This window comes from Carassius carassius, chromosome 22, assembly GCF_963082965.1.
Source record: "Carassius carassius chromosome 22, fCarCar2.1, whole genome shotgun sequence".
In the NCBI taxonomy this organism is placed as follows: Eukaryota; Metazoa; Chordata; class Actinopteri; order Cypriniformes; family Cyprinidae; genus Carassius; species Carassius carassius.
The window spans coordinates 25275007-25299831 of record NC_081776.1 but is presented as its reverse complement, the minus strand read 5'-3'; the positions used below and the strand labels follow the sequence as shown (position 1 = coordinate 25299831).

Here is a 24825-nt window from a genome sequence, read left to right as displayed (position 1 = left end):
ACAGTTCATTTTAATGACGAATTTCTAAATGAAGATCACTGCAGACCAAGGCTTCAGACAGTGCACCTTGTTTGTTTTCTTTATTTTATAAATGCACAAAGTTTGTTGTTATTATGTGAGTATACAAATAAAAGTAAAATGCCTCATAACGCGTATACTCGGGGAATGACTCCAGAGGGCTAAATTTAGAAAATGTATCATTTTAAAGGAAAAATAAGTTGATTTTATATTTCATGGCATCAACACATCTCAAAAAAGTTGGGACAAGGCCATGCTTACCACTGTGTGGCATCTTCTTTTTATTAAAGTCTGCAAACGTCTGGGGACTGAGGAGACAAGTTGCTCAAGTTTAGGAATAGGAATGTTGTCCCATTCTTGTCTAATACAGGCTTCTAGTTGCACAACTATTGGGGGAATTGGTGATCCTCTGTCCATCTTGACTTCTGAGAGAATCTGCCACTCTGAGAGGCTCTTTTTATACCCAATCATGTTGCCAATTGACCTAATAAGTTGCAAACTGATCCTCCAGCTGTTCCTTATATTTACATTTAACTTTTCCAGCCTCTTATTGCTACCTGTCCCAACTTTTTTGGAATGTGTAGCTCTCATGAAATCCAAAATGAGCCAATATTTGGCATGATATTTCAAAATGTCTCACATTCAGCATTTGATATGTTATCTATAGTCTGTTGTGAGTAAAATATAAATTCATGAGATTGTAAATTATTTAATTCCTTTTTACTCACAATTTGTACAGTGTCCCAATTTTTTTGGAATCAGGGTTGTATTCAAAGTAGATATTGTTTTTTTTACAAACAGCTTTAAAAATGTGTTGAAGTCAGTTTACTACTTTGTAATAACTTTACAAAAATGATAAAATGGGTTCAATCCCCACAATGACTATAAACTGGTAGTGTGTTTGGCAGACCCCAGATATACACAATACCTGAAATGACCCACAAGTAACCACTGTGTCAGGTTTATAACTTTTGTAATGATATATTTTTAATCTGAAGTGAGGCAAACAGATTTTTTTTTTTTTAGAGAGAGAGAGAGAGTGTGTGTGTGTGTGTGTGTTTAGACGTACATTTCTGTAGTCCTGTTGTAATCCTGGATTCTCCTCCATGATCCACACTAGAAAACACACACAGAGCCACATTAAGTCGGTGAACAAATGGCTGTTGCTATGCAGTTACTATAAAATGTACTCAGGGTGGTTTCTAGGGAGTTGCTACGTTATAGACAAGGTATGTGATTTAGTTGCTTTGAAATTGGTAACATGTTCAGGGTGGCTTCTAGTGTGTTGTTATACATTTACTAAGATACCCAACTTGGTTGCTAGTGTGTTGCTGTGCAGTTTCTAGAGAATATGGGATGGTTGCTAGTAGGGCTGTGTATCATCATTAAAGTCACAATATGATACATATCCTGATAAGGGACTGAATTGGACTGAATTTCACCTCAGCAGAATTCAGTAAAACATCTTCTGTAAGAGGAGCAGACAGTTGATCTTTGCATTATGAAAGGCCTCAAGAACTGTATAACAATATTAGTAATGGTGTAGGTTTCATGTTAACATTGCACTCTTGACCAGGTTTAATATTCTGATTGTTTGCATCATGTTTTCAAGCCCATAAATAATAATGTCCTCATGCTAATATATTAATAAAATCATCTTTACATTGCTGGAAAGTGATCATTGCACAATTGTTCTAAACCAATGTCTTCACTGCAGCTCACACGCATACATTCAGTCAGTTCAGTTTTAACACACATTAAAAAATAGGAGTGGTGTTGGCGCAGTGGATAAGACACATGCCTCTGGTGTGAGTGACCCAGGTTCAAATCCACTGTGAGACACCAATGTGTCCCTGAGCAAGACATGTATCCCCTAGTTGCTCCAGAGGCATGCAACCTCTGATATATATAGCATTTGTAAGTTGCTTTGGATAAAAGCGTCAGCTAAATGAATAAATGTGAGAATGGGGTGGGGTGAGCAGTAGCTCATTATCATTTAAAGAAACACGGCTCGCTGGGAACAGAGGTGTTTTTGACAAGGTAAAAAGGCTGTTGTTTTACACAACCATTGAGGAATTTTAACCAAAGTATGAATTCATGTATGTATTATCTATGTAGTTTTAGAACTAATGAATCATACCAACTTGTGGAAAATGGGCATCTGATGTCCACTTTAAAGTTAAGGCTTTTTTGTCCCTTTATTTTATTTTAAGTTGTTAAAGTTTGCAACATAATTTATCATTTTGAATATGTTTCTACCTCTAATGGAAGCTGTAGACAGGATTCTGCTATTTTTATGGTGTTTCCACTGTTTGCTCTGGTTTTGTGGCCAGTTAGGCAACCTGTCCTCCAACCAATACGCTCATATAGGTCGTTTGTCCAAATCCCTGAAATACGACCCATCAGAGCGTATCCTACAATTGCGCCCCTATCGGCAAAAGGTCGTTTTCATATTAATGTTTTGTATTCTTTTATTTGCACTCTGGTTTGCGTTTCGGGTAGCTCAGTTGGTAGATTATTGCGTTATACCTTGATATGTAATCATGCTATCATGGGTTCGATCCCAGGGAACGGACGTGCACGAAAATGTATATGCTCAATAAATCATAATTTAGCATGATTTCTGTGAGGGTTAGGTTTAGGGGTGGGGTTAGGTGTGGTCATTCGAACGAATAAGCAACCTAGTAAAATATGTAGGAAATACTGTGAAATCGGTGTAAAAAGCCCACACATTGCATTTAAATAAACGTGCGTTTTGATTGGTAGTGACGTGATACGTCATTTCATGACGACAGATGCAACGCGATACTGTCATTATTTTTACGCCCGCTAGAGGGCGCTTAACTTTAAAACCTAAATATAGGTCTTAATAAGGTGCTTGCACAAACGACTTATATGGTCGTTTTTTGTTGGAGGACAGGCTCCAGTTAGGGGGTAAGTTAAAGTACTGTTTTGTTGTTCATTTGTTTTGTCCGAGCAGCTTAGTTAAGATTTTACTCCTCAGATTAGTGTTTTATTTAAATTTGAAATATTGTTGAATCCTCTAAAAACTCCTAGACTCATGTAGATATACCCAGAGACATTGAAAAGTTTAAACAATAAAACCTAAAACCTCTTCCTGCTCGACATACTTTAAATTATCCAGTGAGCCGTTTGGATCCTCCAGTTTTTCAGAGAGCAGGTTGACTCCTGAATCCCCAAGGTGATTATAGCTTAGATCCAGCTCTCTCAAGCATGAGGGGTTTGAAGTCAGAGCTGACAGCACATAACAACAGCCCTCCTCTGTCACCATACAGCCAGACAACCTACAAAAACATACAGAAACAGTCCACATCACATTAGTTTGTTTGTTCTGTATGTCACATTATGTGTTGTATACTTTTTGTGTATTGAACTGATTATTCAATAAAAATATGTGTGTATTTGGTGTCATTCTGATCTTGTCAGTCAGGTCAAATGTGTAATATCAACAGAGACAGAACAGACTTTATGAATATTTGCAATTAGCTTGTTTGTGACTGAGCAATGTGCTGAGGAGGTAGGAGCATAGAAACATGCTATACACACAAGCTTCATTCATACTAATGTGCTTTATATGAGGACATCCTCAGACCTCAGCATTCTCAGTCATTTGACTGGTCAGGCTGGTTCAAGCATCCCTTCTAACTACAAATGACCATATTTAATAATTATTTGATATAATTTTTGTGCATAATTAATGAGAGTGGCATATTTACTCAACTTCTATTAGGGTATTTTTACACCTAGTTCGTTTGAGCCCTCCAAACACTCTCAGAAAGGTTATCTGAGATTTTAGATAAACCTTAAATCACAGATAACCACCTAAAGAGACCCAAAAGCGAACCTTATTTAGGGCCCATTTTTCCCCTCAAAATCATTTTTTTCCGTTAAATTTTTCTAGACTCAGTTTTTGACACATTTTTGTTCCCGTTATCATTATTTGGTATTTTCTGTGCCCGTCCTTGTCATCTGAATTTGTATCCATTTGTGTCTCATTATCAGTTATCCTCCTCACGTGTCTGCCCCTCGTTATCTACCCTATTTAGTTATAGCCCATTCTATTCTCCCTTATTTAGTGTTCTATGTTGTATATGTCGTAAATGTTGTAAAGTTTAGATTTTGAAGGTCTTAAATGTCATCCCTGATGTTTGTTGTTTCTTTGTTTTCTAAATAAACTCCATCAAAGTATTCTCCAGCATCTCCTCATCCCTTCCTGTCTGAGAGACTGTGACAGAACAGCAGTCCCAACAGTAAGGGCCATTCCCTCTCTCCGTGTTTATTTTCCATTTTTTATAGCGTTTTGGTTTAGTTTTTCCGTTCATTCCTCCACGTCACCTAATGGAGGAACGATCCCTGTTTATCGATGTGGCTCAGGCGAGTGTTGTCTCCTGACCCCCAATTAAGCCTACAGAGGACTCCAGATTCCCTGTTAAGCTCACAGAGGGCTCCTGAATCCTTGTTAAGCCCACAGAGGGCTCCTGTTCTCGATTTAAGCCTGGGTAAGACTCCTGATTCCCGTTAAGCCCAGGGAAGGCTCCTGTTTCCCAGTTGAGCACAGGGAGGGCTCCTGATTCCCTGTTAAACCCAGGAAGAGCTTCTGATCCCCAGTTAAGCCCAGTCTCAGCTCCAGCCCCCAAGTACCCATCAAAGTACCTAGATTTCCCCAAGAAAATGTAGTTTTTGGGGGGGCCATACACCCGTGACCATGTCTCCTGAGTCTCCCGATCAGCCATGGCTTCCTGAGCCTCCCGAGTCTCCAGATCCGCCATGGTCTACCGAGTCTCCAGATCTGCCATGGTCGTCCGAGTCTCCAGATCCGCCGTGGCAACCCAAACTGCCTGCTCAGCCATGGTTTCCTGATCCGCCCTGTTCTGGCACCCGCCCCCCTCAGCGGTGGCATTGTTACGGTGTGGGATGCGCTGTCCAGGAGGGGGACAGTCTGTCACGTTTGTTCCCATTATCCTTATTTGGTCCTTCCTATGCCAGTCCTTGTCATGTGAATTTGTCTCCATTTGTGTCTCATTATCAGTTACAGTAGGTGGACAACCAGAATGGGTAATACCGCTGCGTGTACCGCCGTTAACTGTCAGTCGCGCAAAGGCACGGATTGCGAACTGAATGTAATTGCAAAATGTTGGTTTGTAAACGGAAATGAAGATGTAAAACAACAATACATTTATAATATAACATTGTAACATCCTTAAAAAACATTAAAAAATTACAGTGAGTTAATTTCAAGATGTGGGATAGTCTCATCAAAAATTAAAAGAAAGATCAATACACAAAGGCTTTAATGCATGCTTTTGTTATTAAACAGTAATTACTTATAAGACATATAGAATTGAGAAAGGTTCAGCATTTAGAAATTATTATTATTAACTCTGTCATTTTTCTTGATTTTTCAAACTGCTAACACTCTGAATTTTTTAATTCTGCCTTTACTGTGTCACCTAAAATTAAATATTATCTGTTTCAGCTGTTTGATCACGCTGGTGCCTCACGCAAACATATTCAGTAGAAACAGCACAGCCGTTCACCGTGCCATTCAGCATGAGCAGCAGGCTACAGGCATATTTTTGCTCATTATGATTTTTTTTCTGTCGATACTGAAACACGCATGAGCTACAAAGCCTATTTTACCTACTGAATGATAATTAAGCTTCAAATCACAACATCACAAATATGGAAATTTTAGGATTTGTCCCGATTGAGAGAGGTAAGCCCAACCCTACCTTATGTTTCACTTTAAATTATTATTATTATTGTTCTTTGTTTATAGCTAAGCCTATATCATTATATACTGCAATTATATTTATCCATTAGAATTACATATTTTTAATTCTTGTTCTGTTCTGATCAATTTGTTCAATTTAAAGGATTTGTTGTAAAGTGAAGGGAGCTAAAAAATATCCTGTTGGTACATTAGCCTATTTTAAAGTCAGATTAATAGTATTGAAATTCAAGTTGAATCTAGTATAAAAAAAGGCTTTAATTGTTTAAATGATTTCTATAAATGAATATTATTTTATAATGTTTTTTCTTGTAGAAAATAACTGATTATTCTTTAAGAAAATAAGGGAAAGAATAAGGGACGATACAAATATTTGTAAGGTACAATAATATAGGCCTATATCTGCCTGCAGTTAAAAAGTTATCACGTTTGTTTTGCTTCACCCATTTTTGTAGGCTACAATTATTCTAATATATATATATATATATATATATATATATATATATATATATATATATATATATATATATATATATATATAATTTCATTAAAAAATGTAATCTGCCTGAGTAAATTTTACCATTTTAGAATTGTTGTAGTAATTTAGGAGGTGGTCTGTTAGTCAATAAAGCATTTTTTTAAACAATGGCACTTCAAGTTTTGAACTAAAATATTATTTCAACCATATAGCCTGTGAATAAATAAAATGCATACTTTTTAATGAAAGAACACTTATAGAGTGTAGGCTGCTTCTGGTGTTTGGATTTGTACTTCAATATAATGAGCTCCTAGTTTAAGAATAGCCTACAGTAGTTTTTTATTATTATTATTATTTTTAACTCTCTATCTAACAGCATTAACTTACAATTAAATACTTCTTCCTTCGGGTAGACTGAATTTTTTCCTGCCTTGCTAAATGTTGGCCTCATGATAAATAAGTGGTAATAATAATAATTAATAATAATAAATAATAATTAATTATCCATTGAGAATTTATTATTATTATGGTCTTGTGAAAGTTAATAATATGGGCTGTGAGAAAATAATGAATGAAAAGAGTGCAGACAGCACATTTCAACCCTTTTTTCATTTAACATGACAAAACACCATTCATCGCAACTAAAAAACAGACTGAATTCAGTTCAGCTGGAGGGGGTAGTTCTATATAGCTTGTAGGAAAAAAAAGCCAAGAATATGCATGGAGTTTCTTGAAAAAACGAAAAAGGACGGAGGACTGGCTCTCCCAAATAAAAAGAAATTATTATCGGGCAGCAGATTTACAAATAATTATTTATTGGTTTAAGTCACATATAGAATGGTGTGAAGCGGAGTCTAATTCTTGCAAATCAACCTCATTGTCGGTGCTGATTACAATGAAGTCACCATTCTCACCATCACAATTTTCCTCAAGTCCAGTTGTAATTTCGACTCTAAAAATATATAATCAGTTTATACAAGCATTTCAACTCACAGACTTTTCCTTGCAAACCCCCATATGTAATAATCATCTTTTCCCAGCTGCCAAGTTAGATGCTACTTTCAAGCAATGGCAGGACTTAGTTAAATGCAGTGGCTTTTTCATCGACAATATTTTTGCCAATAACAATGATCTGATTAAAAAAATTTAATCTTCAAAAGTCCAATATTTTTTCGTTATCTTCAGGTTTCGCCACTAAATTCAGGCCCATTGTTCTGTGTTTCCTCAAATGGCCTCTGAATCAAGGTTGGACTTGGTTCTTAAGACCCCTACACACCTCAAGGGCCTCATTTCCAAAATATATAACTTAATTATGACATTCCAAAATAGATCACTAGAGAAAATCAAAACAGAATGGACAGTAGAGTTGGGAATTAACATATCTGAAGATACTTGGGACAAAGCTGAATAAATAAGGCTTCATCTTGTGCACGACTCAATCTGATTCAGATGAAAGTTCTCTACCATATTCACTATTGTAAAATCAAACTGGCTAAACAATACCCAAACATAGAGGAAACATGTGATCGTTGCAATGAATTTAAGGCAGATCTAACCCATATGTTCTGGTCATATACTAAACTGAGACAATTTTTGTCTTCAATATTTGAAATTTTAAACTTAGCATTTAATTTAAGAATTCAGCCTAACCCAATAATGGCTTTGTTTGGAGTTACAGGTGACGGCATTCACATAACTAAAAATAAAGAAAATGCCTTGGAGTTTGCAACATTAACATCTAGAAGAATAATTATTTTAGAGTGGAAATCACCAGTGCCACCTAAATTGTCACTATGGCTTATTGATGTAATGTTTTTCCTAAAAACTGAAAAAATCTAATATTTTCTCAGAGGATCAACCAGAACGTTCTACAAAACATGATATCCTTCAATAATCTATATCGAGAATCTATCTAATCTAAACCTAATCTGAATCTAATCTATAACCCCCCCCACCCAATATCCGCCCGCCCTTCCCCTATAGGGCTTTTTGTTGTTGTTGTTTGTTTGGTTGGTTGTTTTTTTTATGTTGTGGGTAGAAAAAGTACAAATGAATGCCTTTGAGAGTGCCTCTTTTATTCATTTATATGTCCTATTTTTACTTTCAATGTACCTTGTTCTGATAAAAATAAAAATAAATAAAAAATGTAAACTAATAATTGTGAAAAAGGAGACATTTTAATTATTTATTAATGAACAAATGTTTTCTTGTCGGCTGCAAGAGTGCTGACTCTCATCTCCACATTATAACTGTACGTACCTTTAAAGAGAAATGCAACCCTCACAGATTACATAAGGCTTTCATTTTGAATTGATTCGTTTAACCCTCTGAAGTCTAAGGGTATTTTGGGGACTGGAGAAGTTTTGTCATGCCCTGACATTTGTGTTTTTTTCAGTTTCGTATAAACATCTAAATGGCTAAACTCTAGTCTCACTCTAATCAGCACAAACTGGGCTGTAATAATATGTAAGCAGCATGTATGTACATGATTTTTTTTTTTTAGGAAAAAAATGTTATGCGTGTTATACGTGTTAAAAATGTTATGTTATGCGTGTTATGTGTGGTCATAAAACACATACAGAACATTGGTTCCTGGGATTTTTGAGAACTGGAGCTTGTAGCCTAGAATTTTTCTTTCTAAATTATGTGACAATAATCTTGTTTACTCTCTTTCAGAAAACAATATATTGATTTAAATTTTCTAAGACACTTTTAGTTGGTAAAAGTCATATGCGAGTAGGCGTCAACTATCATGAATATCATTGTGTTTTACACCTGAGAAGACAAAGACCTGCATAATGAGCTGCATAATGAGCCTTTCAGTCAGCTGTGTCACTGACAGGGAGGAGTTACAAGAAAGAATGTGAGGACAAAATAAATCTATATAATTTATATAATATATATATATATATATATATATATATATATATATATATATATATATATATATATATATATATATATATATTTATTTATTTATATCTATATAATATAATTTGTAGTTTATTTAGAATATATTTAATTATTTTTACATTTATATTATTTACATCAAGCTTTTGAATGGTATAGTATTGTATATTGTTATTGAAACTTCATAATATTTCATTTGATTTTACATTTGGTCAGGAATTATAGTTTGGAAAAAGTCGAACTAGTAAAATGTTTACATGTTATGTGAAAACTAGTACAAGTATATAAATAAATAAAAAGAGACTTACTCATGTTTATGATTTCTGCTGAATTGTCAGGGCTCAGGTTTGATCTGTCTCTTGCTCCTGCTGGAGCCTTTGTTTTTGTTTCTGTTTGCACGTGCCGGCCAAGATCAGCTGTTTGCATTTTGCGATCGACGTGGTTGTGCACGTGTTGATTTGTTTTGTTTTTCACTTGCGCGTGCCAGCCGCATTCAGCTGATTGCGCTTTGCAATCAGCGCGGTTGTGTATGCGTTCTCAGCTGTTTGTCATTTCCTCATTTATTTTTTCCTTATTTAAATCTCATGTTTTCTCTTTGTCTTTCCCAGTGTGTTTTGTTGTTGACGCTTTTTAATGCGTTTATTTTTTTGATTCACCACTTATAGTTTTATATTTTTTTCTCAGTTTCTCTTTTTTTTCTGCTCAGTTATTTCAACTGCTGTCTGCACTGTCTATGCTCCTTGACCAGTGGTCTGTTCATCGGGACTTTTGGATTGTTTGCTCTGGATTATTATCTAGATTTGTGGATCTCTCTGAATCTGCCTGGGCTATCATCTTTAATGACCATCGCCTGATACTGACTACCGCTCGCCTGGAACATATCTGTTTGGACTCTGATCTCCTCTATTGAGTTCTGGGATTGTGGATCTGGAATTCAGCAGTTCGAATTATCACTGAATAAATCTCTTGTTGCATTTCTACTGCATCTGGGTCATTCATTTCAGCAACACCTGACATAACACACTGGCCATTATGGACCCAGCAGAAGAAGTTCAGCTCCGAGCTGCCGTTGAACATCAGGTAGCGATGTTGAATCGTCAGGCTGAGGAACTCTCACATGCTCGTCACACTGTGGATGCCTTGGTTGCACGAGTTACTGAGCTCTCAGACAAGTTACGCTATCTTCAGCCCGTCAATCTCAATGTTTCATCTGCAGCATCCCAACAGGCCACTGGTCATGAGCCCCGTATTAATAACCCTCCTGTTTATGCTGGTGAACCTACTAATTGTCGTTCATTTCTTATTCAGTGTGAAGTAGTTTTTTCACTTTAACCCCAGACTTGTGCATTAGACAGATCCAGAGTGGCTTACGTGATTTCTCTTCTGGCTGGACGCGCCCGCGACTGGGGTACTGCCATATGGGACTCGCGCTCTTTGTGCTGTGATGATTTTAAATCATTCAAAGCTGAGATGATAAAAGTATTTGACAGAACTTCCGGTTTAAGGGCTAATGGAGTAGACGTGTCGTCTCTTGCTCCCGTATCTTTCAGTTTAACCCAACATTTTAAGTCAATTTTATCGTTTATTTAGTTTCAAAACTGAACTAAATATACTACGCACGCTGTAACTCTGTCTAAACATGACTTCTAAATCGGCTAAGCAGAGCAAAAAAGAAACGAAAACGGACTCTGTAGATGACACTGCTAGCGAGCTTAACATGGCGGCGATGGTCAAACTCCTGGAACAACATCGCCAGGCCTTATCGACCAAATTCAAAACAACCATCTTGACGCTCGAAGAGAAGATTGATCGCATTCAGACCACACTCTCGGACCACACACATAAAATTGCCTCGCTCGAATCGAGTACCAATGATCTGGACGAACGGGTGCGGGCGCTGGAAACGACCTGCGCCACAATGGCTGAGTGTAATGCGAAATTACAAGATAAAGTTGTGGATCTTGAGTCACGCAGCCACCGAAACAACATTCGGATTGTGGGCTTACCGGAACCACTCGAAGGGCCACGTCCTTCAGTTTTCTTCGCGAAGGTCCTCGCAGACATTATGGAAGAAATTTTACCCTCTCCGCCGGAGATTGACCGGGCACACAGAGCTCTCGTTAGTAAACCAGCGACCGGGAAGAAACCGAGGCCAGTTATCATCTGGCTCCATCGCTACCGTCAAAAAGAGCTGATCATCCGAGAGGCTCGAGCCAAAAGAGGCAAACTGGTTTACCAAGGCAACCCGGTCGCCATCTACGAGGATTACGCGCCTGAAGTGGCTACTGAAAGCGCTAAATACCGGTCCATTATGGCAGCACTATATAACCTTGGATATAAACCAACTTTGTTTTTCCCCGCTCGGCTCTCTATCTGGACGAAAGACAGAGGTAAGAAGATGTTATCTTCAGTGACGGAGGCCGAGGACTTTGTTGCAGCTGCCCGCTCCTCGGATCATGTGCCATAACTGTCCAACAGTCAATCAGCCGGCGGGGTTAATTGCTGTTCTCAGTTTTCTAGCGGTTAAATTGATGCAAGTTACAGAAACTATTTCCAATGTTTCCGCTTTGTGCTGAAAGCGGGGTTATTTTTGCCTTTTTCTATTTATTTATTTTTTGGGGTGTTTTTTCTTCTCTTTTTCCTCCCTTTTCAGTCACACCAGAGAGTCGGATATTATAGTAATATTTCTATCCGCTCAATGCCGTCTAGTAACTGTTTGGTTGGCTTGACATGATTATTGCATCGATTATCTCGTTGATTTAACGTATTTAGGTATGCATACCTAAATGTACTATACATTGTTATTATTTCTGGCATTGTTTTGTTCGACTGTTTTCAGGTTAAACTATATAATTTTACAATTATAGGGCCGACTCTTATATGTGCATATGCATGCAGAGACTAGGCATTTATTTATCTAGACATTTATTTATCCTAAGGTTTATTTTTTCTTCATACTGTTGTATTGCAAAATCACATGGGTTGCCTCATAGCTGGCAACTTCACCTTAAAAACTATTACTATTATTATTTATTTTGGCATTGTATGTGTATATTATGTATAGTATTTTTATTTATTTTGTTTATGTATACAATTATTTTTACTCAACTTATTTTTATTTATTTATTTTTGTTTGTTGAGGCTCTTCCCTTTTGTACTTTTATGCTATAAAAAGTTATGTTTTAAACCTCAAGTTCAAGTTTTATAGGGCTTACTACTGGAACGGGAATGAGATCCAGAAGGATAGAAGCAGTAGCGGAAGTCGAGACTTAAGTGCTCAGGCAAGTTAATTGTTAAAGGTGGGTGGGGGGGTGTTGGCTATATTGGTCTCCTTTACCTTTTTTTTTTTTTTTCTTCTCTCCTATGTGGATCCAGAATGCTTTCGGCCAGTTCAATGCGATCCTGTTTCGTTAAACTCACAGAATGGTTAATACCATAATGTTAAATGATGGAAACCTGCACTTAGTGTCATGGAACACCAAGGGGATGAACAGTGCCGTCAAAGCTAGTAAGATTTTAGCGCATTTACGGGACGGTAACGGTAGATATACTGCGTATTAAGAGATCATGGATGGGTCACCTGTTTCATTCCAAATTCTCTCAGAGAGCTCGCGGGGCTGCTATCATTATCCATAAAAGGGTTATGTTTGAACACACTGATACTATTATGGATCCAAATGGCCGTTTTGTTATGGTCTCGGGCAAACTCCAAAACATACCAGTAATTTTAGCTTCCATTTATGCCCCCAACTGGGACAATGATGAGTTTTTCGTTAAGTTTTTTTCAAGCTTACCCAAAGTAGATGAACATCATATAATTATTGGAGGGGATTTTAACTTGGTTCAAGACGTATCCATGGACAGGTCTTCCTCTAAACAGTCTACTCTAACAAAATCAGCTAACGTGGTGCTAAACAACGCCTCTCAACTGGGACTCTCTGACCCTTGGAGGTTTAAAAACCCTCAAGGCAAGGCTTTTTCATTCTTTTCTCATGTTCACCATACATTTTCTAGAATTGAATTCTTTTTGGTAGATAATAAATTGTTACACTGTATTTCCTCGTGCACTTATCATGCATTAGTGGTCTCTGATCATGCCCCAGTATCTATTGACGTAACTTTGCCAACTAACAGACCGCCGCCCCCACCCTGGAGATTCAACTCCTCCGGGCTATCAGATAGCGCATTCAAAGATTTCCTTTCCTCGCAGATTAAGTTTTACTTCGAACTCAATCAGACTCCAGATGTTAGCAGTCACACCTTGTGGGAGGCTTTCAAAGCATTCATTCGCGGCCAGGTAATTTCATATTCCTCACAAGTAAGGAAAGCCAAAAAACTTAGACTATCCGCAATAGCTGACGAACTGTCTAAGTTAGATGTCTCTTATGCCGCTTCCCCTTCACCTGTCCTCTATGCTAAAAGAGTTCAATTACATTCAGAATTAAACCTTCAGTTGACCGATTTAATAGAGAGACAGCTTAGGCAATGTAGACAGTATTTTTTGAGCATGGAGACAAGGCTGGCAAGCTCTTGGCCTATCAGGCTCGATCAGCTAGCACTTCAAGATGGATTTCTGGTATCAGATCCCCAACGGGTGAATTAGTTACAGAACCAGCTGAAATTAACCTGGTTTTCTCAGACTATTATGCTAGACTGTACACTTCAGAAAGCCCTCCCAATAATACTACAAATTTAAATCTTCTCAACTCGCTTGAATATCCCACAATTGATGAAAACACTGCTAAGAATCTAGGCAACCCAATTACAGAATTAGAGATACAGGTAGCAATTAATTCCATGAAACCGGGAAAATCTCCTGGCCCCGATGGCTTTACAGTTGAGTTCTATGAAGCTTTTGCTCCCCTTTTAGTTCCTACTTTAGCATTGCTTTTCAATGACTCTTTTAAGGTGGGCTGCCTTCCTCCTACTCTATCCGAGGCCTCTATTTCTTTGCTCCTTAAAAAGGATAAAGATCCTATTTCATGCGGTAGTTATAGACCAATATCACTTCTGAACGTAGATTTTAAAATTCTGGCTAAAGTTTTATCTTCTCGCCTTGAACGTGTATTACCATGTTTAATTTTCCATGACCAGACAGGCTTCACCCCAGGAAGACACTCTTTTTTTAACACTAGAAGGCTTCTCAACATTCTCTTTTCCCGCCCATCTGACTTACCCCGAAATTATTGTGTCTCTGGATGCTGAGAAGGCCTTCGACAGGGTGGAATGGGGTTATTTGGTTTTTATTTTGGAAAAGTTTGGGTTTGATTCTAATTTTATCTCCTGGATCCGACTCCTTTACTCCTCCCCTATGGCATCTGTTCAAACTAATGGCATACGATCACCCTATTTCTCGCTTCAGCGTGGGACGCGGCAAGGATGCCCCCTTTCTCCCTTCATTTTTAATCTAGCCATAGAACCTTTAGCTATCTGGCTCCGTAGCCACAATGGCTTTGAGGGAATTTCTCGTCATGGTTTAGTTCACAAACTCTCTCTTTATGCTGACGACCTTTTATTATATGTCTCAAACCCTGCTGCCTCCCTACCCCCAGTTTTGGATATCCTAGACAAATTCGGTCAACTATCTGGCTACAAGATAAATGTACAAAAAAAGTGAAGTTTTTCTGGTTAACTCTGAAGCTAAAAAACTTCCACGATCACTCTTACCCTTCAAGATTGCGCCTGATGGTTTCAAATACTTGGGGGTCCTCTTTACGAATTCATATAATAATCTATTTGCAAACAATTTTCAACCGCTTGTGGACAAATCAAAGCTTGATATGTGTAGGTGGGCCTCTCTACCTCTATCCCTTGTAGGTCGAATTAACTTGGTCAAAATGGTTATTCTACCCAAATTTGTGTACCTCTTTCAACACTTACCTATTTGTATTAGGAAATCTTTCTTCACTGGCTTTGACAGTATTTTGCGGTCATTTCTATGGGGGAATAAAGCTGCTCGCCATAAGAAATCAATTCTCCAACTTCCTAAAGCTAAAGGAGGCCTTGCACTTCCCAACTTTCAGCAGTATTACTGGGCCTGTAACATCAACAAGCTTCTTTTTTGGAACAAATAAATCTACTCTGACAGCCCTCCTTGGGTGCATACAGAAACATCATCAATGAAAAGCACTCTCTATTCAGTTGTCTGTTCTCAGCTTCCCTTAGTTGTAAACAAAGTTTCAGATAATCCAGTAGTCACTAGCTCTCTTAAAATTTGGGTCCAATTTAGGAAACATTGCGGTTTACATAGAGGCTCCTCCACTAATATGCCCATCCTCAATAACTACTTTTTCCCCCCGTCTAGTTCAGACCCTGCATTTCGTCTCTGGTCATCTAATGGCCTTCTCAAGATTAGTGACCTCTATGATGAGGGAGTATTTGTCTCTTTCTCTTTCTTATCTAAAAAGTATAACCTACCCAGTCATCACTTATTCCGGTTCTTTCAAATCCGACACTTCGTTCAGAAGCAGTTCCCATACTTTCCCAATCGTCCCCCTGAAACAAAAATTGATCACTTTCTTGCTTTAAATGCCAACCACAGGCATTTAATCTCAGTCATTTATAATTTAATAAATTATATTAATTCTGACACTAATGCTACTCTTAAAGATACCTGGGAGCAAGACCTCAATGTTACTATTACAGAGGACCTATGGAATAACATATTGAACCAGGTACATACCTCTTCCATATGTGCGAGGCATGGCTTAATTCAATGTAAAATACTATTCCGAGCGCACTTAACCAATGCCAAGTTGGCAAAAATCTTTCCAGACAAGAGTGCTGCCTGCAACCGTTGTAAACTTGCTCCTGCCGACCATCTACACATGTTTTGGACTTGTCCGCAGCTGGTGTCATTTTGGTCTAATGTATTTCAGACGCTTAAAAAAGTTATCAACACTAATATTGACCCTGATCCAATTACAGCCCTATTTGGGGTTTCCCCTATGCCAGATTTGGTTGCCCGAGATCGTAAAGTCATTGCTTTTACTACAATTTTGGCCAGACGGGCCATCCTTCTTAAGTGGAGGCATGCTTCCCCTCCGACGCATGACAGGTGGATACAGGACATTTTTCACTGTATTGGACTTGAAAAGCTAAGGTATTCACTCTCTGGTTCACTTACATCCTTTTAGAAGACTTGGAATTACTTTTTAAATTACATTAAGGGTTTACCTTGTGCATCTGTAACTGGCAATGGTACATAATTTTCGCTTATTAGGATGATCTTTGTAGGGGATTTATTTATTTATTTTTGTTATCTTTTTTTATTTTTTTTTATTTTTAATTTATTTATTTTTTTATTTTTTATTTTTTTTCTCAACTATTGGAAGGTGGGGGGGGGGAGATCATGTTAGGGGTTAATAATGGACAATATCTTACTCTATACTGTTTATGATGTTTTATTCTGTACTGTCGTTGAAAACCAATAAAAAAGATTTGGAGTAAAAGTATTTGACAGATCTGTGTTCGGCAAACAGGCTTCCAGGCAATTGGCTTCGCTGCGTCAAGGCAAGAGGTCAGTTGCTGATTACTCTATTGAATTTAAGACTCTTGCAGCTACAAGTGAGTGGAACTCAGCGGCCCTGGCGGCTCGTTTTTTGGATGGATTAGTGGCGGATGTTAAGGACGAGATCTATGCACGTGACCCTCCGGACCTGCTTGACGATATTATTGATCTCGCTATTCGTTTGGATTCCCGTATGGAATTGAGACGTAAAGTTCGGGGAAATACCACCTGGATGCGGCCAGAACCGTCTGTTTCCTCCTCTGCTTTCTGAGCTCCTGAATCGTCTGATCTGGAGCCTATGCAGCTGGGGAGAATGCGTCTTACTGCTGAGGAAAAACAACGCCGACTTTTAAAGGGGCTTTGTCTATATTGTGGCGGTCATGGTCATATTGCTGCCGACTGTCCGTTAAAAGCCAACGCCCACCAGTAAACAGGAGAGTTCTGGCGGGCGGTACTTCAATTTCTCCATCAGAGGGTTCTCGTACTCTCATTCCTGCTTCAGTGTTACTGAATGGCTCGGTTATTAAATGCTCTGTGTTAATTGATTCAGGTGCTGAGGGGAATATTGTTGATGTTAAATGGGCTCATCACTATGGCTTGCCCATTCATTCCCTTTCCTCTCCTCTCACCGTTCATTCCCTTAATGGACAGCAGCTCATGGCAGTTACTCAGATCACTGGTCCGGTGAGTTTGATTACCTCTGGTAACCACCGGGAGGAAATAGAATTTTATTTATTTACAACCCGAATTCCGGAAAAGTTGGGACGTTTTTTAAATTTTAATAAAATGAAAACAAAAGGAATTTCAAATCACATGAGCCAATATTTTATTCACAATAGAACATAGATAACGTAGCAAATGTTTAAACTGAGAAATTTTACACTTTTATCCACTTAATTAGCTCATTTAAAATTTAATGCCTGCTACAGGTCTCAAAAAAGTTGGCACGGGGGCAACAAATGGCTAAAAAAGCAAGCAGTTTTAAAAAGATTCAGCTAGGAGAACATCTAGTGATTAATTAAGTTAATTGATATCAGGTCTGTAACATGATTAGCTATAAAAGCTTTGTCTTAGAGAAGCAGAGTCTCTCAGAAGTAAAGATGGGCAGAGGCTCTCCAATCTGTGAAAGACTGCGTGAAAAAATTGTGGAAAACTTTAAAAACAATGTTCCTCAACGTCAAATTGCAAAGGCTTTGCAAATCTCATCATCTACATCATCAAAAGATTCAGAGAAACCGGAGAAATCTCTGTGCGCAAGGGACAAGGCCGGAGAACTTTATTGGATGCCCGTGGTCTTCGGGCTTTCAGACGACACTGCATCACTCATCGGCATGACTGTGTCAATGACATTACTAAATGGGCCCAGGAATACTTTCAGAAACCACTGTCGGTAAACACAATCCGCCGTGCCATCAGCAGATGCCAACTAAAGCTCTATCATGCAAAAAGGAAGCTATATGTGAACATGGTCCAGAAGCGCCGTCGTGTCCTGTGGGCCAAGGCTCATTTAAAATGGACTATTTCAAAGTGGAATAGTGTTTTATGGTCAGACGAGTCCAAATTTGACATTCTTGTTGGAAATCACGGACGCCGTGTCCTCCGGGCTAAAGAGGAGGGAGACCTTCCAGCATGTTATCAGCGTTCAGTTCAAAAGCCAGCATCTCTGATGGTATGGGGGTGCATAAGTGCATACGGTATGGGCAGCTTGCATGTTTTGGAAGGCTCTGTGAATGCTGAAAGCTATATAAAGGTTTTAGAGCAACATATGCTTCCCTCCAAACAACGTCTATTTCAGGGAAGGCCTTGTTTATTTCAGCAGGACAATGCAAAACCACATACTGCAGCTATAACAACAGCATGGCTTTGTCGTAGAAGAGTCCGGGTGCTAACCTGGCCTGCCTGCAGTCCAGATCTTTCACCTATAGAGAACAGTTGGCGCATCACTAAACGAAAAATACGTCAAAGACGACCACGAACTCTTCAGCAGCTGGAAATCTATATAAGGCAAGAATGGGACCAAATTCCAACAGCAAAACTCCAGCAACTCATAGCCTCAATGCCCAGACGTCTTCAAACTGTTTTGAAAAGAAAAGGAGATGCTACACCATGGTAAACATGCCCCGTCCCAACTATTTTGAGACCTGTAGCAGAAATCAAAATTGAAATGAGCTCATTTTGTGCATAAAATTGTAAACTTTCTCAGATTAAACATTTGCTATGTTATCTATGTTCTATTGTGAATAAAATATTGGCTCATGTGATTTGAAAGTCTTTTAGTTTTCATTTTATTAAAATTTAAAAAACGTCCCAACGAATTTCCGGAATTCGGGTTGTAATTCCCCTTCTGTTTCTATTGTATTGGGTCATCCTTGGCTTTCTCTCCATAACCCACATATTAACTGGGCTGAGAATTTAATTCTTTCTTGGAGTTCTCGCTGTCATGCTGCTTGTCTTGTGTCTGCTCCGTCTTCTGTTGTTTGTTCTGTGTTGCAGGAGGAGGAGGTGGATCTTTCCCTGATCCCTGGCATGTACCACGACCACGGTCTTCAGTCGGTCCCGAGCTGCCTCTCTTCCTCCCCATCGACCGTATGATTGTGCTATTGATCTTCTTCCCGGCACTTCTCCTCCTCGCGGACGTCTTTTCTCGTTGTCTGCACCTGGGTGGCCATGGAGAAGTATTTATCAGATTCTCTAGCAGCAGGTTTGATTCATCCCTCTTCCTCTCCAGCAAGAGCGGGGTTCTTTTTCGTGAAGAAGAAGGATGGCTCTTTGCGCCCCTGCATTGACTATCGTGGGCTGAATGACATAACTGTTAAGAACAGGTACCCCCTGCCTCTTATGTCAACAGCCTTCGAGGTCCTGCGGGGTGCAAAGTTCTTCACGAAATTGGATCTACGCAATGCTTATCATCTAGTTCGGATTAGGGAGGGGGATGAATGGAAGACAGCTTTTAACACGCCCACCGGGCATTTTGAATATCTTGTTTTACCTTTTTGGCTTTCCAATGCTCCAGCCGTCTTCCAAGCGCTCGTCAATGACGTGCTGAGAGATATGATTAACGACTTTGTCTTTGTGTACCTGGATGATATTTTAATTTTTTCTCAATCATTCCAGGTGCACGTCCAGCACGTCAGACGAGTGCTTCAGCAGTTGTTGGAGAATCAATTGTTCGTGAAGGCGGAGAAGTGTACTTTTCACACCCAGTTGGTTTCGTTCTTGGGGTCGATCATCTCGGCGGAGGGGATTCGCATGGACCCTGCGAAGGTTGGAGCTGTTTCTGACTGGCCGGTACCTGGCTCAAGAAAAGCTTTACAACAGTTTTTGGGCTTTTCCAATTTCTATAGGCATTTTATTAGAAATTTCAGCCAGGTAGCGGCCCTTCTGACAGCATTAACTTCCACAAAATCCAAATTTTGTTGGTCTAGTGTTACTCAGGCAGCTTTTGACGAGTTGAAATCCAGATTCACTAATGCTCCTATTCTTATTTTGCCGGATCCTAGTAGACAGTTTGTGGTCGAGGTGGACGCTTCACAGGTTGGTGTCAGAACAGTTCTTTTCCAAAAATCCCCTCATGATAATAAGTTGCATCCTTGTGCTTATTTTTCTCATCGCCTTTCTCCCTCAGAACGAAATTATGACATCGGCAACTTCATTCCCCTTCCTAAACTCCCTTCGGCTAGGGAGACGGCCCAGGTGGTCATTGACCACGTCTTCCGGATTCATGGTCTTCCGGAGGATGTGGTCTCTGACAGGGGGCCCCAGTTCGTGTCCCAATTTTGGAGGGAATTCTGTCAACGACTGGGCGCCTCCGCCAGTTTGTCTTCAGGATTCCATCCACAGACCAACGGCCAAAACGAGCGTGCAAACCAGGATCTCGAGCGGATGCTCCGATGCCTGGCTTCCCATAACCCCTCCTCCTGGAGTCAGCAGCTAACTTGGGCTGAATATGCCCATAACTCCTTGCCGGTGTCCTCGACTGGGTTTTCCCCGTTCATGTGTTGTCTTGGTTATCAACCCCCTCTGTTTCCTTCCCAGGCTGCTGAGGCCGCAGTTCCCTCAGTCCAGGCTTTTATGCAGCGCTGATATCGTACCTGGAGGAGGGCCAGGGAAGCATTGGTCCGGTCTGGGGAACGCACTAAAAGAGCTGCTGACCACCGTCGGACTGAGGCACCCAGGTATGTTTGTGGGCAAAGGGTGTGGCTCTCTACCAAAGATCTGCCACTTCGGGTTCCAGTTGGCACCCAAATTTATAGGGCCTTATTCCATTGTCAAGATGGTCAGTCCGGTGGCGGTGCGGCTTCGGTTGCCTCAACCTTTCTGTCGTGTCCATCCTGTCTTTCATGTTTCTCATGTTAAACCTGTTATACGTTCTTCCCATTCTCATGTTTCTATCCCCACCCCCCCTCCTCCCTTGATGATTGAGGGCGCTCCAGCCTTTATCGTCAGGCGGATTCTTGATTCCAGGCACCGTGGACGGGGTTTTCAATATTTAGTGGATTGGGAAGGCTACGGTCCGGAAGAGAGATCTTGGGTCCCAGCTCGGGACATTCTGGACCGCTCGCTCATCGTGGAGTTTCATCGTCGTCAGTCTCCCTCGACCAGGAGTACACCGGGTGGCGTTCCTGGGAGGGGGGGTACTGTCAGGGCTCAGGTTTGATATGTCTCTCGCTCCTGCTGGAGCCTTTGTTTTTGTTTCTCCTTGCACGTGCCGTCCAAGATCAGCTGTTCGCATTTTGCGATCGACGTGGTCGTGCACGTGTTTATTTGTTTTGTTTTTCACTTGCGCGTACCAGCCGCATTCAGCTGATTGCGCTTTGCAATCAGCGCGGTTGTGTATGCGTTCTCAGCTGTTTGTCATTTCCTCATTTATTTTTTCCTTATGTAAATCTCATGTGTTCTCTTTGTCTTTGCCAGTGTGTTTTGTTGTTGACGCTTTTTATTGTTTTGATTCATCAGTTATATTTTTGTATTTTTTTTCTCAGTTTCTCTTTTTTTTCTGCTCAGTTATTTCAACTGCTGTCTGGACTGTCTATGCTCCTTGACCAGTGGTCTGTTCATCGGGACTTTTGGATTGTTTGCTCTGGATTATTATCTAGATTTGTGGATCTCTCTGAATCTGCCTGGGCTATCATCTTTAATGACCATCGCCTGATACTGACTACCGCTCGCCTGGAACATATCTGTTTGAACTCTGATCTCCTCTATTGAGTTCTGGGATTGTGGATCTGGAATTCAGCAGTTCGAATTATCACTGAATAAAACTCTTATTGCATTTCTACTGCATCTGGGTCCTTCATTTCAGCAACACCTGACATGAATAAAGCACTTCATTCTTTTTTTCTGAGGAAATCCAAATCTCAAATCCTACCATGTCACATCTTTTTGCGGTGAATTATGCCTTATTCCTCTCATCACAAAGCAAACATTAAAATAAAAAAACTTGAAGAACAGTCTCGCTGCGTTGTCTTCTGTTGTGTGGGTGTATTCAAGCCGTGCGCTTCAGTGAAACAGTAGAATCTGAATAGAGCGTTTAGCGCGGGGGCGTGGTCGCATTAGAAGATAATGAAGGGAGACGTGAAAAACGGCCCTCGCGTTGTTCTCATATGGATTACTTTATCACAGAATATTTGTTTTCGGCAGCACTTGTTTAGTTTACAAGTAGACATGTCAGGGTTTAATAACAAATAACAAATAAGAATAAATGTTGAGTGTTGCATCATGTGCACAGTGCAAATCTTGCACTCTGATATTTTAAGGAACATTATACACACCTGAATTTAAATGCAGCTGCAATTTATTTATTTATTTATTTTAACTTATATGGAATCAAGTAAAGAAGGCTTCCTTTAAAATCACTTGTCAAATAGTTGTCAAAGTTGTCAAATAATGATGCTTTTTTTTTACATCATGTGCATTTTGTTGATTATAATGAGAAAGCTTAAGTTTAAACGTGAGTGCATTTTATTAATCAGTCCATTCTCTAAAGTTTTAATGATTAGCTAAATCATGCAGGTTTAATTTTTTTTGTTTCTTGTTTTAATTAGGCCAAAATAATGGTAGCAAAATTTTACAGTGCCTCACGTTTTACTATAATATTGAAAATAATTTATAAAACACGTAACAATTTCTTAATCAGTGTAGAGACAAATATCTTTTTCCCAAAAAGTTATCTGTCAAAATAAAGGACAGGTATCGAATAACATTGTAGTGCATGACAAAAATGCATGTTATTTTATTAAAGGAATTTTAAAATCTTAATTAAAATATAGGCTTTATATGTGAGAATATTGACATCTGCATATTAATCCATGTAGCCTAGCTCAATAAAATGGGCAACCACTTTTAATGCCCGATGCAAAGTAAATATTTTAACTATATTTGTGTTTTTCTTTCATTTTCCCTGACTGCAGCAGTCATATGTAACACATCGGTGAGGCAAAGCTGATGGCTATTTGCGAAAATGTGCTTTGATGTGCTTTTTTTAAAACTTGTGGTTAAAGCACCAGTCAGCAGTCAAAAGTTGCAAATGCACTTTTCAGACCCGGCGGTGGCAGCAGCAGAAAGCACATTTTGGTTAGCCACCTACTGTATCCTGTAACCTGTCTGCCCCTTGATATCTGCCCTTTTCTGTTCTAGCCCATTCTGTTCTACCTTGTCTGCTGTTATATGTCATAAATGTCGTAAAGGTTAGATGTTTAAGGTCTTAAATGTCATCCCTGATTTTCATTGTCTCCTTGTTTTCTAAATAAACTCCCATCAAAGTATTCTCCAGCGTCTCTTCATCCCTTCCTGCCTGAGAGACTGTGACAGATTTAATGGTTAAATTAATAATTTTAACAATAAAAATCTTGTCTAATTAATTTAAAATAATGAAACAGACACAATTTAACAGCAATATATTAAAAGCTAACAAAATGACATTTTTAAGGCCCTATGAAAAGTGTCTTGCATTAAATTTCTAGATTACGTTTTAATGGTTTAATTCAATTTTGTAGTGAATCAGCGGGAAGCGGGAATCAAGGGGAAATATGAATAATTAATTATAATTAGTTATAATTAATTATAAATATTAAGCTACACTGTATTACTGTCCATCAGTTGTAATAACGATAATTTCCTGGTTAAGGAAAATTAATTTCTTAATATGCAATACTACTAGGGCTGTAGCTATCGAATATTTTAGTAATCGAGTATTCTACCAAAAATTCCATAGATTAATCGAGTAATCGGATAAAATGTGTTTTTGCTTTATTAAAGTGCAATATTAATTATGCAAGAGAAAATAAGACTCCTGGGTCTCTTAAAATGAACAACTAAGTTTCCTTTTTTAGATTTTTTTTTTTTTTAAATGCATAGAATACATCAAAAATAAACATTTAATTAGTACCCATTGTTTCTCTGTCCGTACTTGTACTGTGAACAATGACAATAAAGTTGTCAGATGAATTAAGTGCATTTAAGTGCCATTCAATTGGGGTTTTAAATAAAGCATTTTCTGAGATGCACATTAAACACAAAACATTAATTTAATTTATCATTTAATTATTGAAAATTTACTTAACTTTTTGGTAAACAAAGGGGATTTACTATTAAAAATAAAACATGGAAGAAATGTTGTGTGATTAAACCTTAAAAAAAGAATGTTTGAATTTTTTTTTTTTTTTTTTTAGTAGTAGGCTATGTACATTCTGCTGAACAATAGTTATACATCTCTGGCAAATACTTGTCTAAACTAAACCAGACTTTTATTTTGACGGGTTGACGTACCTTTACAGTTCGGTGTATGTGATGTGACGCTAGTTTTACTCAAATCAAATGGTCAAATGCTCATGAAGTGACTGTCAGAGCAGTTTTGGAGATGTTGTTCATGTGTTCACGAGACAGCAGATGCTGAAATTACCGCGAGCATCACGCGCGCTTCAGTGTGTGTAAATAAAGAAGCGCTTCTGTGCCGTTCATTAACAGAGACACGCAGAACATGCAGGATTCATATTGCTTAATGTTTACATACATTATTCCATATTGTGATTTGATGTAAGTGCAATGACCTATTTTGAATAATTCATTCAAAATTTGGCAAATTCTGTGCCATTCCGCGTTAAACTGTAAATTCAGTTTTTATGACTGGATTCCGCAATTCCCTCCGCGTTTTCTGCA

At 38.8% G+C, this 24825-nt stretch overlaps 1 protein-coding gene across 1 annotated transcript in view; it reads right to left on the bottom strand.

The window, feature by feature from the left end:
- Positions 1 to 24825, bottom strand: part of LOC132099254 (NACHT, LRR and PYD domains-containing protein 3-like) — a 95732-nt gene that overhangs the window by 27032 nt on the left and 43875 nt on the right. Inside the window, exons 7-8 of the mRNA XM_059505693.1 lie at positions 3150 to 3323; positions 1088 to 1134 (exon numbers count right to left, since the gene is read on the bottom strand). Of these exons, the coding sequence (XP_059361676.1) occupies positions 1088 to 1134; positions 3150 to 3323 (221 nt within the window). The remainder of the gene's footprint in view (positions 1 to 1087; positions 1135 to 3149; positions 3324 to 24825) is intronic.